This window comes from Trichomycterus rosablanca, chromosome 7 (assembly GCF_030014385.1).
Source record: "Trichomycterus rosablanca isolate fTriRos1 chromosome 7, fTriRos1.hap1, whole genome shotgun sequence".
NCBI classification, from domain to species: Eukaryota; Metazoa; Chordata; class Actinopteri; order Siluriformes; family Trichomycteridae; genus Trichomycterus; species Trichomycterus rosablanca.
This window is the reverse complement of record NC_085994.1, coordinates 26,904,551-26,918,648: the sequence shown is the minus strand read 5'-3', so window position 1 is coordinate 26,918,648 and position 14,098 is coordinate 26,904,551. Positions and strand designations below refer to the sequence as shown.

At 40.9% G+C, this 14,098-nt stretch overlaps 1 protein-coding gene across 6 annotated transcripts in view; it reads left to right on the top strand.

Moving 5' to 3' along the window:
- upb1 (ureidopropionase, beta) overlaps positions 1–14,098 on the top strand; it is a 118,061-nt gene that overhangs the window by 58,814 nt on the left and 45,149 nt on the right. For all 6 annotated transcript variants that reach the window (XR_010013375.1, XM_062999180.1, XM_062999181.1 and 3 more), the window contains exons 4-7: positions 2,560–2,654; positions 12,316–12,477; positions 13,732–13,901; positions 13,984–14,065. Coding sequence is in view for 5 of the 6 variants with exons in the window: in XM_062999180.1 (XP_062855250.1) it covers positions 2,560–2,654; positions 12,316–12,477; positions 13,732–13,901; positions 13,984–14,065 (509 nt within the window). In the remaining variant the exon portion in view is untranslated. The remainder of the gene's footprint in view (positions 1–2,559; positions 2,655–12,315; positions 12,478–13,731; positions 13,902–13,983; positions 14,066–14,098) is intronic.

Sequence of the window (14,098 nt, the reverse complement as noted above, 5' to 3'; positions counted from 1 at the left end):
TCTATTGTAAAAAGTGCTATATAAATAAAGTTGACTTGACTTGACTTGACTTGAAACTGAGCTACAGCATGGTGGCCAAGGTCATACAGCGGTTTTCCAGGACAGGCTCCACTCGGAACAGGCTTCACCAGGGTCGACCAAAGAAGTTGAGTCCACATGTTCAGCGTCATATCCAGAGGTTGGCTTTAAAAAATAGACACAAGAGTGCTGCTAGCATTGCTGCAGAGGTTAAAGAAGTGAGAGGTCAGCCTGTCAGTGCTCAGACCATACGCAGCACACTGCATCAACTCGGTCTGCATGGCCGTCATCCCAAAAGGAAGCTGACGCACAAGAAAGCCCGCAAACAGTTTGCTGAAGACAAGCAGTCCAAGAACATGGATTACTGGAATGCCCTGTGGTCTGACAAGACCAAGATAAACTTGTTTGGCTCAGATGGTGTCCAGCATGTGTGGCGGCGCCCTGGTGAGGAGTACCAAGACAACTGTCTCTTGCCTACAGTCAAGCATGGTGGTGGTAGCATCATGGTCTTGGGCTGCATGGGTGTTGCCGACACTGGGGAGCTGCGGTTCATTGAGGGAAACATGAATTCCAACATGTACTGTGACATTCTGAAACAGAGCATGATCCCCTCGCTTCGAAAACTGGGCCGCAGGGCAGTTTTCCAACACGATAACGACCCCAAACACATCTCCAAGATGACAACTGCCTTGCTGAGGAAGCTGAAGGTAAAGGTGATGGACTAAACCCAATTGAGCACCTGTGGGGCATCCTCAAGTGGAAGGTGGAGGAGTTCAAGGTGTCTAACATCCACCATCTCCGTGATGTCATCATGGAGGAGTGGAAGAGGATTCCAGTAGCAACCTGTGCAGCTCTGGTGATTTCCATGCCCAAGAGGGTTAAGGCAGTGCTAGATAATATTGGTGGTCACACAAAATATTGACACTTTGGGCAAAATTTTGACATGTTCACTGTGGGGTGTACTCACTTATGTTGCCAGCCATTTAGACATTAATGGCTGTGTGTTGAGTTATTTTCAGAAGACAGTAAATGTACACTGCTATACAAGCTGTACACTGACTACTCTAAGTTATATCCAAGTTTCATTTCGATAGTGTTGTCCCATGAAAAGACATAATGAAATATTTGCAGAAATGTGAGGGGTGTACTCATATACACTGCCTGGCCAAAAAAAAGGTCACCACCTGGATTTAACTAAGCAAATAGGTAAGAGCCTGGATAATTACTGCATGGGTGATTGTTTCAGCTGGCAACAAGTTATTTAACCCTAACTGATGCAGTGAGTAGCTTCTCATTTGTTAAACAACCATGTCGAAAGACACATCCTGTGGTCAGGGAATAGATGTTAATCTGTTTCAGAAGGGTCAAATTATTGGCATTATTTCTCAAGCAGAGAAAACATCTAAGGAGATTGCTGAAACTACTAAAATCAGGTTAAGAACTGTCCAACGCATTATTAAAAAGTGGAAGGACAGTGGGGAAACATCATCTTCGAGGAAGGAATGTGGTCGGAAAAAAATCTTGAATGATCGTGATCGGCGATCACTTAAACGTTTGGTGAAATCAAATCGTAGAAAAACTACAGTAGAACTCAGGGATATGTTTAATAGTGAAAGTAGGAGCATTTCCACACGCACAATGCAAAGGGAACTCAAGGGATTGGGACTAAACAGCTGTGTAGCCTTAAGAAAACCACTTGTCAGTGAGGCTAACCGGCAAAAATGGCTTCAATTTGCTAGGAAGCATAAAGATTGGACTCTGGAGCAATGGAAGAAGGTCATGAGTCCAGATTTACCCTGTTCCAGAGTGCCAAACCCTTTGTCATGAACAGCTTTGAAAGACTGATGGTCTTACACATTAGATTCATTATTTCCTATCGTGCAAACTGACATATGGACAATGGGCACATATACGGACAATGAATGGCTTGTCTAAGGAAGGGACTAAGAGGGAATTCCTCATAACTGCAGCAATTACAGCAGCAGAGCCATGGCTCCTGCACAGTGAGACGGGGGATAATAGAGATCAGTGCAGGACTCTCATGCACACCTTGTGCTGCCTTGTGCAGCTCAGAAGTGGACAGCGTGATAGTGTGATAGTCACTGCCCTTCTTGGTTAGGAGGTCAGCACCAGTAGAGGTGAAATGTGATTAGCTTATTGGATACAGCTAGACTGGGAGAAAAATTGGGGGAAATACATAAAAAATTGTCTTGACAACCTAGATCTTGGCCTGCTGTTTCACTGTTCCTGGGCCATACGCTTTACTCACTCAGTGTGTTACTCAGTGTGTAAGGATTATAAACCAAATCTTGTTTACGTATCCTGAACACAGTCACCCCACAGGGATGTGTGTTGAGCACAATCTTAACCATTTTTAATCATGACTTCACCCCATCCACTCTTCCTAAATTAGCTGATGACATAATAGTTGAAGTGATGTACCTGACTTTAGTATTACAATAAACCACTTGTATTAGAATGGCAGTTAGCAATGTTCCACTAAAGTTGATAATGAAAGGTTTGTTGTGTTTATTTTTACAGCAATGCCTTTTGCCTTTTGCACAAGAGAGAAAGAGCCATGGACAGAGTTTGCTGAATCTGCTGAACACGGTCTCACCACACATTTTTGCCAAGAGGTAAAAAATCTGTAACACTGCTCAAAGTGTCCACTGCCATGGTGACAACCATCACACTATGATGACAGCAAACACATTCACAGTGTCCACGTTTCCAATAAAAATTAAGCTTAATATTTGTCAGTATTGCAAAACTGTATTTAAATAATTTGTGTTATTGTATCATTTTGTAATCATCTAATACTAATGAAAGGAAAATCATGATGAGGTAGGTGTTTATTAATTAAATAATGTAACAATTTAATTAACAGATTTTTCAGCAAAATTCTTCAATTTATAAGAATATGGTCTGAAGTTTGAGGTGGCTTGTTCTGACAGCCCTCTTCCCTTTATGTACAACCCCAAATCAGAAAAAGTTGGGACGGCATGGAAAAAGCAAATAATAAAAAAACAGAGTTTCTTGCATTTACTTTTTACTTTTCATTGCAGACAGGATGAACCTGAGATATTTCATGTTTTATCTGCTCAACTTTATTTCATGTATTAATAAACATCCATTCCTGCATTTCAGGCCTGCAACTCATTCCAAAAAAACAGTAAAGTAAAGCTTTTACTACTTTGTAATGTTGCCATTCCTTTTCACCACACTTAAACCACACTTTCACCACACTTAAAACTCGGTTTTGGCACCGAGGATACCAAGCGATTTAGTGTTTCAGGTTTTATTTCGTCCCATTCTTCCTGCAAACACGTCTTAAGATGTGCAACAGTACGGGGTCGTTGTTGTCGCGTTTTTCATTTCAAAATTCTTCACACATTCTCTATTGGGGCCAGGTCAGGACTGCAGGCAGGCCAGTCCAGTACCCGTACCCTCTTCTTCCGCAGCCATGCCTTTGTAATGTGGTTTTGCATTGTCTTGTTGAAAAATGCATGGACGTCCCGGGAAACGTCTTGAAGGCAGCATATTTTGCTCTAAGATCTTAATGTACTTTTCTGCATTAATGCTGTCATCACAGAAGTGTAAATTACATGCCACTCAGGTGGCACAGCTGTAAAACATGCTAGCCCCATACCATGACATACCCTGGTTTTTTGACTTGTTGCTGATAACAGTCTGGATGGTCTTTTTCGTCTTTGGTCCGGAGCTCATGGAGTCCATTTTTTCCAAAAAAGACCTGAAATGCTGATTCATCTGAGCACAATACACATTTCCACTGTGTGATGGTCCATCCTAGATGCCTCCGAGCCCAGAGAAGTCGACGCTGCTTCTTTTTTGCACAGTAAAGTTTTAAGTGGCATTTGTGCATGTGCATTGTAGTTCTTGACAAAGGTTTGCCATAGTAATCCCTTGCCCATGTGGTTATATCAGCTATTATTGAGTGGCGGTTCTTGATGCAGTGCCGTCTGAGGAATAGAAGATCATGGGTTTAAGCTTAAGCTTGCGGCCTTGGCCTTTACACACTAAAATTCCTCCCGATTCCTTGAATTGTTTACTGATATTATTCATTGTAGAGGGAGAAATATGCAAATCCCTTTCAATCTTTCTTTGAGATTTAAACATTTCAATAATTTCCTCACACATTTGTTGACAAACTGGAGATCCTCTGGCTATCTTTGCTCATCAAAGACTCAGCCTTTCCTGGATGCTGCTTTTGTACCAAACCAATCACCTGTTGACATCACCTGTTTGAAATTGCATCATTATTTAGTTTTTTCACCTCATTACTAGCCCTAAATTGCCCCCGTTTCAACTTTTTTTGGAACATGTTACAGGCCTGAAAAGCAGGAATGGTGTTCTCCCCTTCACAAGGCATAACACATAACTGAGATTAACAAATGAACATTCTTCAGCTAGGTAGATGGAGATTAGTTGATTGAGGTCTTGCTATATAAGAATCTTGTTTGTGGATGTTTGGATAATTGTTGGGTTAAATTTGAAATAGGTCAATTAATTTATGGTGCCTTAGTTGACAGATGTCATGAATGACTTGTCAAATATTTATGTCTGAACTCTAAATGGGCAATGGAGGCAAGGAAAATAAGCCTTAGCTGCATGAGGAAGAAACATTTAGAGAAACCAGGCTTAAACATGGAAGCTAGTGTTAAAAAGCTGGGGCAGTACAGCAACTGAGCTGTGGAGCATCACTTGAATCTGTGTCCTGTTGCCAATGCATTAATATGTATCCAGATGTTGCCTTAAATCTGAAAAAATGACAGAAAAAATAGTTTAGGAGGATTGATCGGTAGAGTTTGTTTTCTTAAGTGCTTTGTGCTTTATTAGATGGTGTAGGTCAGGGGTGCCCATACTTTTGTGGCTTGAAATCTACTATTTCAGGCGACAGGTCTTCGCGATCTGCTTTTTTCAGAAAAAGCTTTAAAGCTTTTTTAAATGTGCTTTAGTCGCCTTATGTATTCTGGACAGTAGCTGCTGATGCCAGTTCTCAAGCAGGCTTCCGTGGACCCATATTTAGACTTAATTATTTTCATGTTGGAAAAGGCTGTTTCACACAAGTAGGTTGATCCAAAAATGCTGTCAAATATGTGGCACACATTCTTATGATTGGGTATTTTTTTTCAGCCAGCAAGTACCAAAATTCTCCAGCAGAGGCCCTTGACTTCATATGAAGAGTCAGAGTCAGAGAGTCAGAGAGGTTTTATTGTCATTTCAGCTACATACAAGTACATATTGAAACGAAACAGCGTTCCTCTAGGATCACGGTGTAACACGGTACAAAAAGTGCAAGACAATACAAAACAGTGTAAAATACAACAATAAATACAAAAAATCCTATAATAAATAACTACAACAGATATTCCTAATTATCCCTAATATAAACAAGTAATTAGAAGACAGGACTAAGGACAAGTGTTAGTACATGATGGTGAATAGATGGTACAATGGTTCATGAGGTAGTGACATGTACATTAGCAGCGTAAAATTGGCAATGCCGATAAGGTGCCTAAAAAGTAAATAAGGTGCAAAAATACAAGTAAGGTACAGAAATTACTTGTTCAGTTCCAGGAGGTGTGCAAAAAATGCAAGTAACATAGTCAATACAGGTTAGTGTGTGTCAGCAGAACATTTCCGGAGGAAATTGTTACAGTACTGAGTTGAGGAGTCTGATTGCCTGAGGGATAAAACTGTTACACAGTCTGGTTGTGTTAGTCCGGATGCTGCGGTATCGTCTCCCAGACGGGAGCAGAGTAAAAAGTCCATGTGATGGATGGGTTGGATCATCCACAATGCTGAGAGCTTTGCGGATGCAGCGGGTGTTAAAAATGTCCGTGAGAGATGGAAGAGCGACCCCGATGATCTTTTCAGCTGTCCTCACTACTCGCTGGAGAGTCCTGCGGTCCGACGCAGTACAATTTCCGAACCAGACAGTGATGCAGCCGCTCAGGATGCTCTCGATTGTTCCTCTGTAGAACGTGGTGAGAATGGGGGGTGGCAGATGAGCTTTCCTCAGTCTTCTCAAAAAGTAGAGACGCTGCTGGGCTTTCTTGGTGATAGAACTGGTGTTGAGGGTCCAGGTGAGATTCTCCTCCAGATGAACACCGAGAAATTTGGTGCTCTTGACGATCTCAACAGATGAGCCGTCGATGTGCAGTGGGGAGTGGTCCCTTAGTGTCTTTCTAAAGTCAATGACCATCTCTTTGGTTTTATCCACGTTCAGAGACAGGTTGTTGACTTGGCACCAGTCCGTTAGATGTTGTATCTCCTCTCTGTACGCTGACTCATCGTTGTTGCTGATGAGTCCCACCACAGTTGTGTCGTCTGCAAACTTAACGATGGAATTCGAGCTGTGCATTGCTGTACAGTAAACAGCAGTGGACTGAGCACACAGCCTTGGGGAGCGCCGGTGCTCAGTGTGGTGGTGCTGGAGGTGTTCTTACCGATCCGGACGGACTGAGGTCTCTCAGTCAAGAAATCCAGGATCCAGTTGCAGAGAGAGGTGTTCAGGCCCAGCGTGCTCAGCTTTCCAATTAGATGCTGAGGAATGATGGTGTTGAATGCTGAGCTAAAGTCTATGAACAGCATCCTGACGTAAGTGTTCTTTCTGTCCAGGTGTGTAGAAGCCAGGTGAAGTGTAGTGGATATGGCATCGTCCGTTGAGCGGTTAGGACGGTACGCATACTGCAGTGGGTCCATGGTGGGAGGCAGTAGTGTCTTAATATGCCTCATGACTAGTTTCTCGAAGCACTTCATGATGATAGGCGTGAGTGCTACGGGACGATAGTCGTTGAAGCATGACACAGATGACTTCTTTGGCACAGGTACGATGGTGGTCATCTTGAGGCACGTTGGAACGATGGCGCTGCTCAGGGAGATGTTGAAGATGTCAGTGAATACATCTGCCAGCTGGTCTGCACATCCTTTGAGCACTCGGCCAGGAATGTTGTGTGGTCCAGAAGCCTTCCGTGGGTTGACTCTGTGCAGAGTTCTCCTCACGTCCGCTGTGGTGAGACGAAGCACCTGGTCGTCACAAGGTGGGATCATCTTCCTCGCCAACATGTTGTTCTGCACCTCAAACCGAGCGTAGAAGTCATTCAGCGCATCTGGAAGGGAGGCATCACTGTCACAGACGGGTGGAGTCGTCCTGTAGTTGGTGATGGCCTGGATGCCCTGCCACAAGCGCCGTGTGTCATCGCTGTTCTGGAAGTGGCTGTGGATGTTCTGGCCGTGTGCGCGCTTTGCTTCTCGGATTGCCCGGGACAGTCTGGCTCTCGCTGTTCTCAGAGCCGGCTGGTCACCTGCTTTAAAAGCGGAGTCTCGGGCCCTCAGCAGTGCACGCACCTCTGGAGTCATCCACGGCTTCTGGTTGGGTCTGGAAGTGATGGTTCTAGTGGTAGTGACGTCCTCAATGCATTTGCTGATGTAGCAGGTCACTGAAGTCGTGTACTCCTCTAGATCAGTGTAATCGCCGTATGTTGCAGCCTCCCTAAACATGTCCCAGTCAGTGCACTCAAAACAGTCCTGAAGAGCAGAGATGGATCCTTCTGGCCAGGTTTTCACCTGTTTCTGTACAGGTCTGGAGTGCCTGACGAGTGCTCTGTATGCTGGAATTAGCATTACAGAGATGTGGTCTGAGTATCCGAGGTGGGGGCGGGGCTCCGCCCGGTACGCACCGGCAATGTTCGTGTAAACATTATCCAGCGTGTTCGCTCCTCTCGTAGCAAAGTCCACATGCTGATGGAATTTAGGGAGAACAGACTTGAGATTTGCATGATTAAAATCCCCAGCGATAATAAACAGCCCGTCTGGATGAATGTTCTGCAGTTCGCTGATGGCTCTGTAAAGTTCGCTCAATGCTTCCTTCGCGTTCGCGCTGGGCGGAAGATACACCGCGACAATAAGCACGCTGGTGAATTCCCGTGGTAAATAAAAAGGTCTGCATCTAACAACAGCAAATTCCACCATCGGAGAACAGTACGCCACAACAAGCACAGAGTCCTTGCACCATTCGGTGTTAATGTAAACACAAACGCCTCCTCCTCGTGTTTTACCGGACTGAGCTGCATTTCTATCGGCGCGATACGATGCTAGCCCGTCTAGCTGAATGGCACTGTCTGGAATGTTGTCGCTAAGCCATGTTTCAGTGAAAATTAAAACACAACAGTCCCTGTACTCACATTGGGTAGTTCGCTGAAGTCTGATACAGTCCAGTTTATTCTCCAGAGAGCATGCATTTGCGAGGAATAACGATGGTAGAGCCGGCCAGCTTGGGTTAGCTTTTAGCCTAGCACGGACCCCGGCTCGCTTTCCACGCTTCTGCTTCCTCGAGCACCGCTTGCGGCGCCCCCTCCCCCGGTCACCTGCTTCAGGTAACACCGAGGACTGCGGGCCAGCCTTCGCTCCCCGCGTGCATCAATGAGCCTTGGCCGCCCATGACCCTGTCGCCGGTTTACCACTGTTCCTTCCTTGAACCTTTTTTGATAGATACTGACCACTGCAGAACACGAACACCCCACAAGAGCTGCTGTTTTGGAGATGCTCTGACCCAGTCGTCTAGCCATCACAATTTGGGTCTTGTCAAACTCACTCAAATCCTTACGCTTGTCCATTTTTTCTGCTTTGTTCACTTGCTAACACTAATACCACTAACAGGTGCTGTGATGAAGAGATAATCAGTGTTATTCACTTCACCTGTCAGTGGTCATAATGTTATGCCTCGTCGGTGTATATCTCAAATGACAAGCAATTCTAACTGAGCAGCATGACATGTATGTCAGAGAATTCACACAGTCATCTTTGTTTGAAACTTTTTAAGTTTTCCAGCCAAGTATGTGTGGTCTTTTTAATGTAAAGCAGACCACACAAACCAAAACACTATGATTAAGTGTAGAGGAACAGATAAGCAAGCAAGATCCAGGGTGCAATCCCAGTTTATTGGCTCGTATACATAGTAAATCGCCACAACTAAGGATCACCTAGACCCAGCTAGCCAAACACCAGCTATCACACCCAAAGTCAAGTGCAGGGAAGCTAAAAGACTCCCTACTATCGCAATAATTTTGACCAACTACTAAACAAGAAAAGTCGAGTAATGCGGGATGGGAGCTAGAGGGCTCAGGGTGGCTGGCTACCGGTGTTGCTGTTGGGTGTCCAGGATTGAATCAATGAATGTATTTTTGTTTCCTTTAAGAGTTTTGATATTCATGGAAAATTACTATGTTTGGGTGCAAAGCGAGTCTAAAGTCTAAACTTACAGTCTAAACTGAGATGCTGGTAGGACAAAGGAGAGACTTGGATTCCGAGACTGTAGTTCATATCTGAACTACAGTTCATAGTTCATAGTTCATATCTGTAGCGAATCCTTTTAGTTTGTGGATGCAGGCTGGAGATGCAAGTGGTGCAGCTTGAGATGCTGGCATGTTACATCATGGTGGTTCTCGTCATAATTGTTTGCAGCTTTGATGTATTAAACAAAGTCTCTGATATGAAGCTTGGTTCTCTGATGTGCAGCGTAGATGTTGAGATCCGGTTTGTAGAACTGCTTGCAAAGATTCACTAAGAGGGAGAGAAGGAAATGGTGGATATTAAATAGACTGTCAATTAGGATGTGGGAGGAGTTTCAGCAATGCCTATAGAAAATTCCTTTTGAAATGTTCTTTTTTGTTTTACTACCTGAAATCTAAACTTTCTCCAGCTTCATTTTCACATTTGCCTTACAACATTTAAGCAAATAAAAAGTTGGGACAGTATGTTAAATGCAAATAAACAGTTTTTCTTGAATTTTATGTATCACTTTGCAATGTTGCCATTCCTAATCACAACACTTAAACAATGTTTTAGCACCAAGGATACCAAGTGATGAAGTGTTTCAGGTGTTATTTTGTCTTATTCTACCTGCAATTACATCTTAAGAAGTGCAATAGTACAGGGTTGTCTTCTCTATATTTGTTTCAAAATCCCCCACAAATTCTCTACTGGGGACAGATTAGGACTGCAGGCAGGCCATTCCAATACCCATATCCTATTTCACAGCCTTGTTTCTGTAATGTGTGCAACATGTAATTTTGCGTTGTTTTGTTGAAAAATGCATGGATGTCCCTAAAAAAGATGTCATCTTAAAGGCAGCATATGTAGGTCTAAAATCTCAATGTAGTTTTCCGCATCAGTGCTGCCATCACAGAAATGTAAATTACCTTTGCCAAGGGCACTGACATAACCCCATATCTGTTTGAAGCACACTGAGTACATTTCTTTCAAAAAAGATTTGGAATACTTATTTGTCTGACCACAATACTGGTTTACACTGTGTGATGGCCCATTTCAGATGCCTCCGAGTCCAAAGAACTCGACACTGCTTCTGTACATAGTTATTAAGGCAAATTTCTGACTTTTGTTCCAAATTATGACTACAAACACCTTTTGATATCACTTGTTTGAAACCACATCATTATTTTATTTTATTTTTTTACTTTATTACTAGCCCTAAATTACCCCAGTCCCAACTCTTTTTGGAATGTGTTGCATGCCTGAAAAGCATGAATGGATGTATATTAACAAATAAAATCAAGTTGACCAGACAAAACATTAAAAATCTTTGGTTCATACTGTCTGCAATAAAATAAAAGTTAATGTAAGAAACATTTTTATTAGAATTTTCCATACTGTCCCAACATATCAACTACCACTTGCACCTCGCCTGTTAAGATAAGATAAGATAGCCTTTTATTATCCCACAGGGGGAAATTTGTAGTGTTGCAGCAGCTTTCAATAATATAAAAAATAGAAAATTACAAAGTGTTTACACGTATGTACACATATATTAAAAAGTAAGAATATGTAAAAAAATTACAAAAATATAAACAGTATTTATGAAGGAAGTTAACCAAATATTGCACAGTTATTAAAAAGTATTGCACAAAGTACAGCAGGTATTGCACATATTTTAAAAGTAATTGCACAGAGAATATTAAAAACCATGTGAATGATTGTGATGGTGATTATCTACATTTGGGGCGGTGCTGGTTGTATAGCCTGACAGCAGAAGGAAGAAAGGAGCTGTGGTATCTCTCCTTTGAGCAAAGCGGGTGAAGAAGCCTGTCACTAAAGGAGCTGCCCAGTGCAGCCACAATTTCATGCAGTGGGTGATCAGTGTTCTCCATTAAGGATTTCTGGCCATGAAGAGCCACAAACTATATACAATTGAAAAATAGAAATATTTAACCCATCAAAGAAAAAAAAAATTTTCTGTCAAGCAAGATTTTGCTGTAACTTAAGTGCATCCACCTAACTTTTTTTTACAACTTAGCTGTGCTAAGCACATGGTTAGACAACCTCTCCCTTGTGGCCTTGGATAAGACAACCAAACACATAGTTGTTGTTTTTTTATTACAGCAATAGTTTAATGATGGCATTGTTTAAGCATGCTGGAATAGAGTTCAGTAGACACTGGGAGCAAACTTGGGTGATCAGATGAAAGAAATTTAGTTGGGTAACATTGCTATATAAAAAGCTATCAGCACTAGCACTGCTCCCTGTGTATGTGGCACTTTTTATTATTAAAAACACCTTGTTAAAAAAATTATTTCTAGTACAGTAATTCTCTCAAACAGTATACAATATTTGGTTTCTGTGATATATCTAGTAAATTTGAATACCAAAGATCAAAGATTATTATTTGAAAAAATATATAAAGTAATAAAGATTTTATATTATTTATTTTATGCATTTATTTTATGAATGCATAAAATAATAATAATAACAATTATAATAAATATTATTATCATTGTTGTGATTATTCTTTTGTTATAATAATAATTAATATTTTTATTATCATTATTATTATCACTATTACTGATATAACAGCAGCATGTATACCATGCTATAATACTAAATTGTATAAATGTTTAATTGTATCTGAATAAAAAATACATACCACTTTTGTTGTTAGTGCTTTAATTTGTGAATACATTTTGCAGTGCCCAGTCAGTACATGCAATAGAAAGAATGTGCTTTAGCATGGGAATTATACTTAATTTATGTATATTTCTTCCTTAAATTTGCTTTATAAACACCTCATCTTACTAATATTAAAGGCATTTAAAGGCATTTGTTAGTGTGCTTCTGTTATATTTGTGCTAGAACATTTCACATTACAATTGCTCAGAGTGTGGGTATTTACTGAAATTATGTGGGTTTCCAACAATCATGCAGCAGGATTGTTTATTTTTACCTTCTTGTCTAATACATACTATTTTATTTATTCGTTAGCTGGCAAAAAAATACAACATGGTGGTAATTTCTCCTATTCTGGAGAGGGATGAAGTCCATGGAGAAACGCTATGGAACACAGCAGTTGTGATATCTAACACAGGAAATGTAATTGGGAAAAGCAGGAAAAATCATATTCCTCGTGTAGGAGATTTCAATGAGGTTAGTGTTGCTCTTCAAAGACATTTTAGGCAATATATGTGTGTGTGTGTGTGTGTGTGTGTGTGTGTGTGTGTGTGTGTGTGTGTGTGTGTGTGTGTGTGTGTGTATAACATTATCTTTTTACTGTTTTAACTGAATACTTATTCATTCACCACAAATAATAAAAAAACTTCAGGACAGTCTCAACAAAAGAGGTCAAGATGTGCTTTGTGCCAAAGGAGGTCCCACTAAATACTGACTGTGTACTCTGCCCCCTTCTTTTCAGTCTCTACACCAATGACTATGTCCCTAATGAATGAACTGTGAAGATCCTGAAGTTTGCTGATTCTTTATTCTATATTCTTATTCTGTTTATTGTGTTTTATCTTTAAAAATACTTTATAACATACATAAATACTTGATAACAGCATGTGTGCTGTCTGGTCTGTTCAATATGTTACATGTCAGGGTGGCACAGTGTCTCAGTGGGTAGCACTGTCACCTCACAGCAGGAAGATCCTGGGTTTGATTCCCAGGTGGAGCGGCAGGGTCCTGGGTTCTGTGTGGAGTTTGCATGTCCTCCCAGTGTCTGCGTGAGTTTCCTCTGGAAGCTCTGGTTTTCTCCCACGTTTTAAAGACATGCAAGTGAGATGAATTGGACATACAAAATTGTCCATGACTGTGTTTGACATTAAAGACTTAAACTGATGAACCTTATGTGTAACCAGTAATTGCCTGTCCTGTCATGAATGTAACCAGAAAATGTAAAACATGACATTAAAATCCTAATAAATAAATAAATAAATGTTACATATCACACATGTGAGCTCTAACCAAGACAAAAAATTTTAACATTATACAAAATATCTCTTTGTGATGTTTTACAATAAAAATTGTAAAATTACACAAGCCCCCATTACATCATTGGCATCTGCAGGATTTATTATGGCACTTGAACTTCTTGCAAATGCAATGTCTATAATTAACACTTGCCCTTTGGTTAGCTTTACTGTGTATAAACTTGCATTGCAGTAATACACAGATAGTTGAATAGTCCAGTTACACACTGTCTATTAAAATGTGTTAACAACTTTACATAAAGGATTTTATAGTAATACACTCATAGTTGGATAGTTTAGTTATATACTGTCTTTTAAAATGTGTTTGCTACTTTAAATAAATAATTGTATATAGTTAACCAAAATAAATGTAAAATATAAAAGTTCATTTTCTGGGTATATTAAATTAGTTATTTTTTATTCTTATTCTAAATAGTCTTCATACTATATGGAGGGCAACACAGGCCACTGCGTCTTTCAGACGCAGTTTGGAAAAATTGCTGTGAATATCTGCTATGGTCGCCACCACCCTTTAAACTGGTTTATGTACAGCATGCATGGAGCTGAAATTATCTTTAACCCGTCAGCTACTGTGGGAGCCCTTAGGTAAGAGACTTACATATCTTTGTCAAACTTCTTTTTTAATAAATGCCTTTTGCTAATAGAAATTTTGGCTTTTTTGTAACAGTGAACCAATGTGGTCAGTTGAAGCAAGAAATGCTGCCATTGCCAACCACTGCTTTACCTGTGCCATCAACAGAGTGGGCATGGTATGTAGCTTTTAATAAAATACAGAAACATTA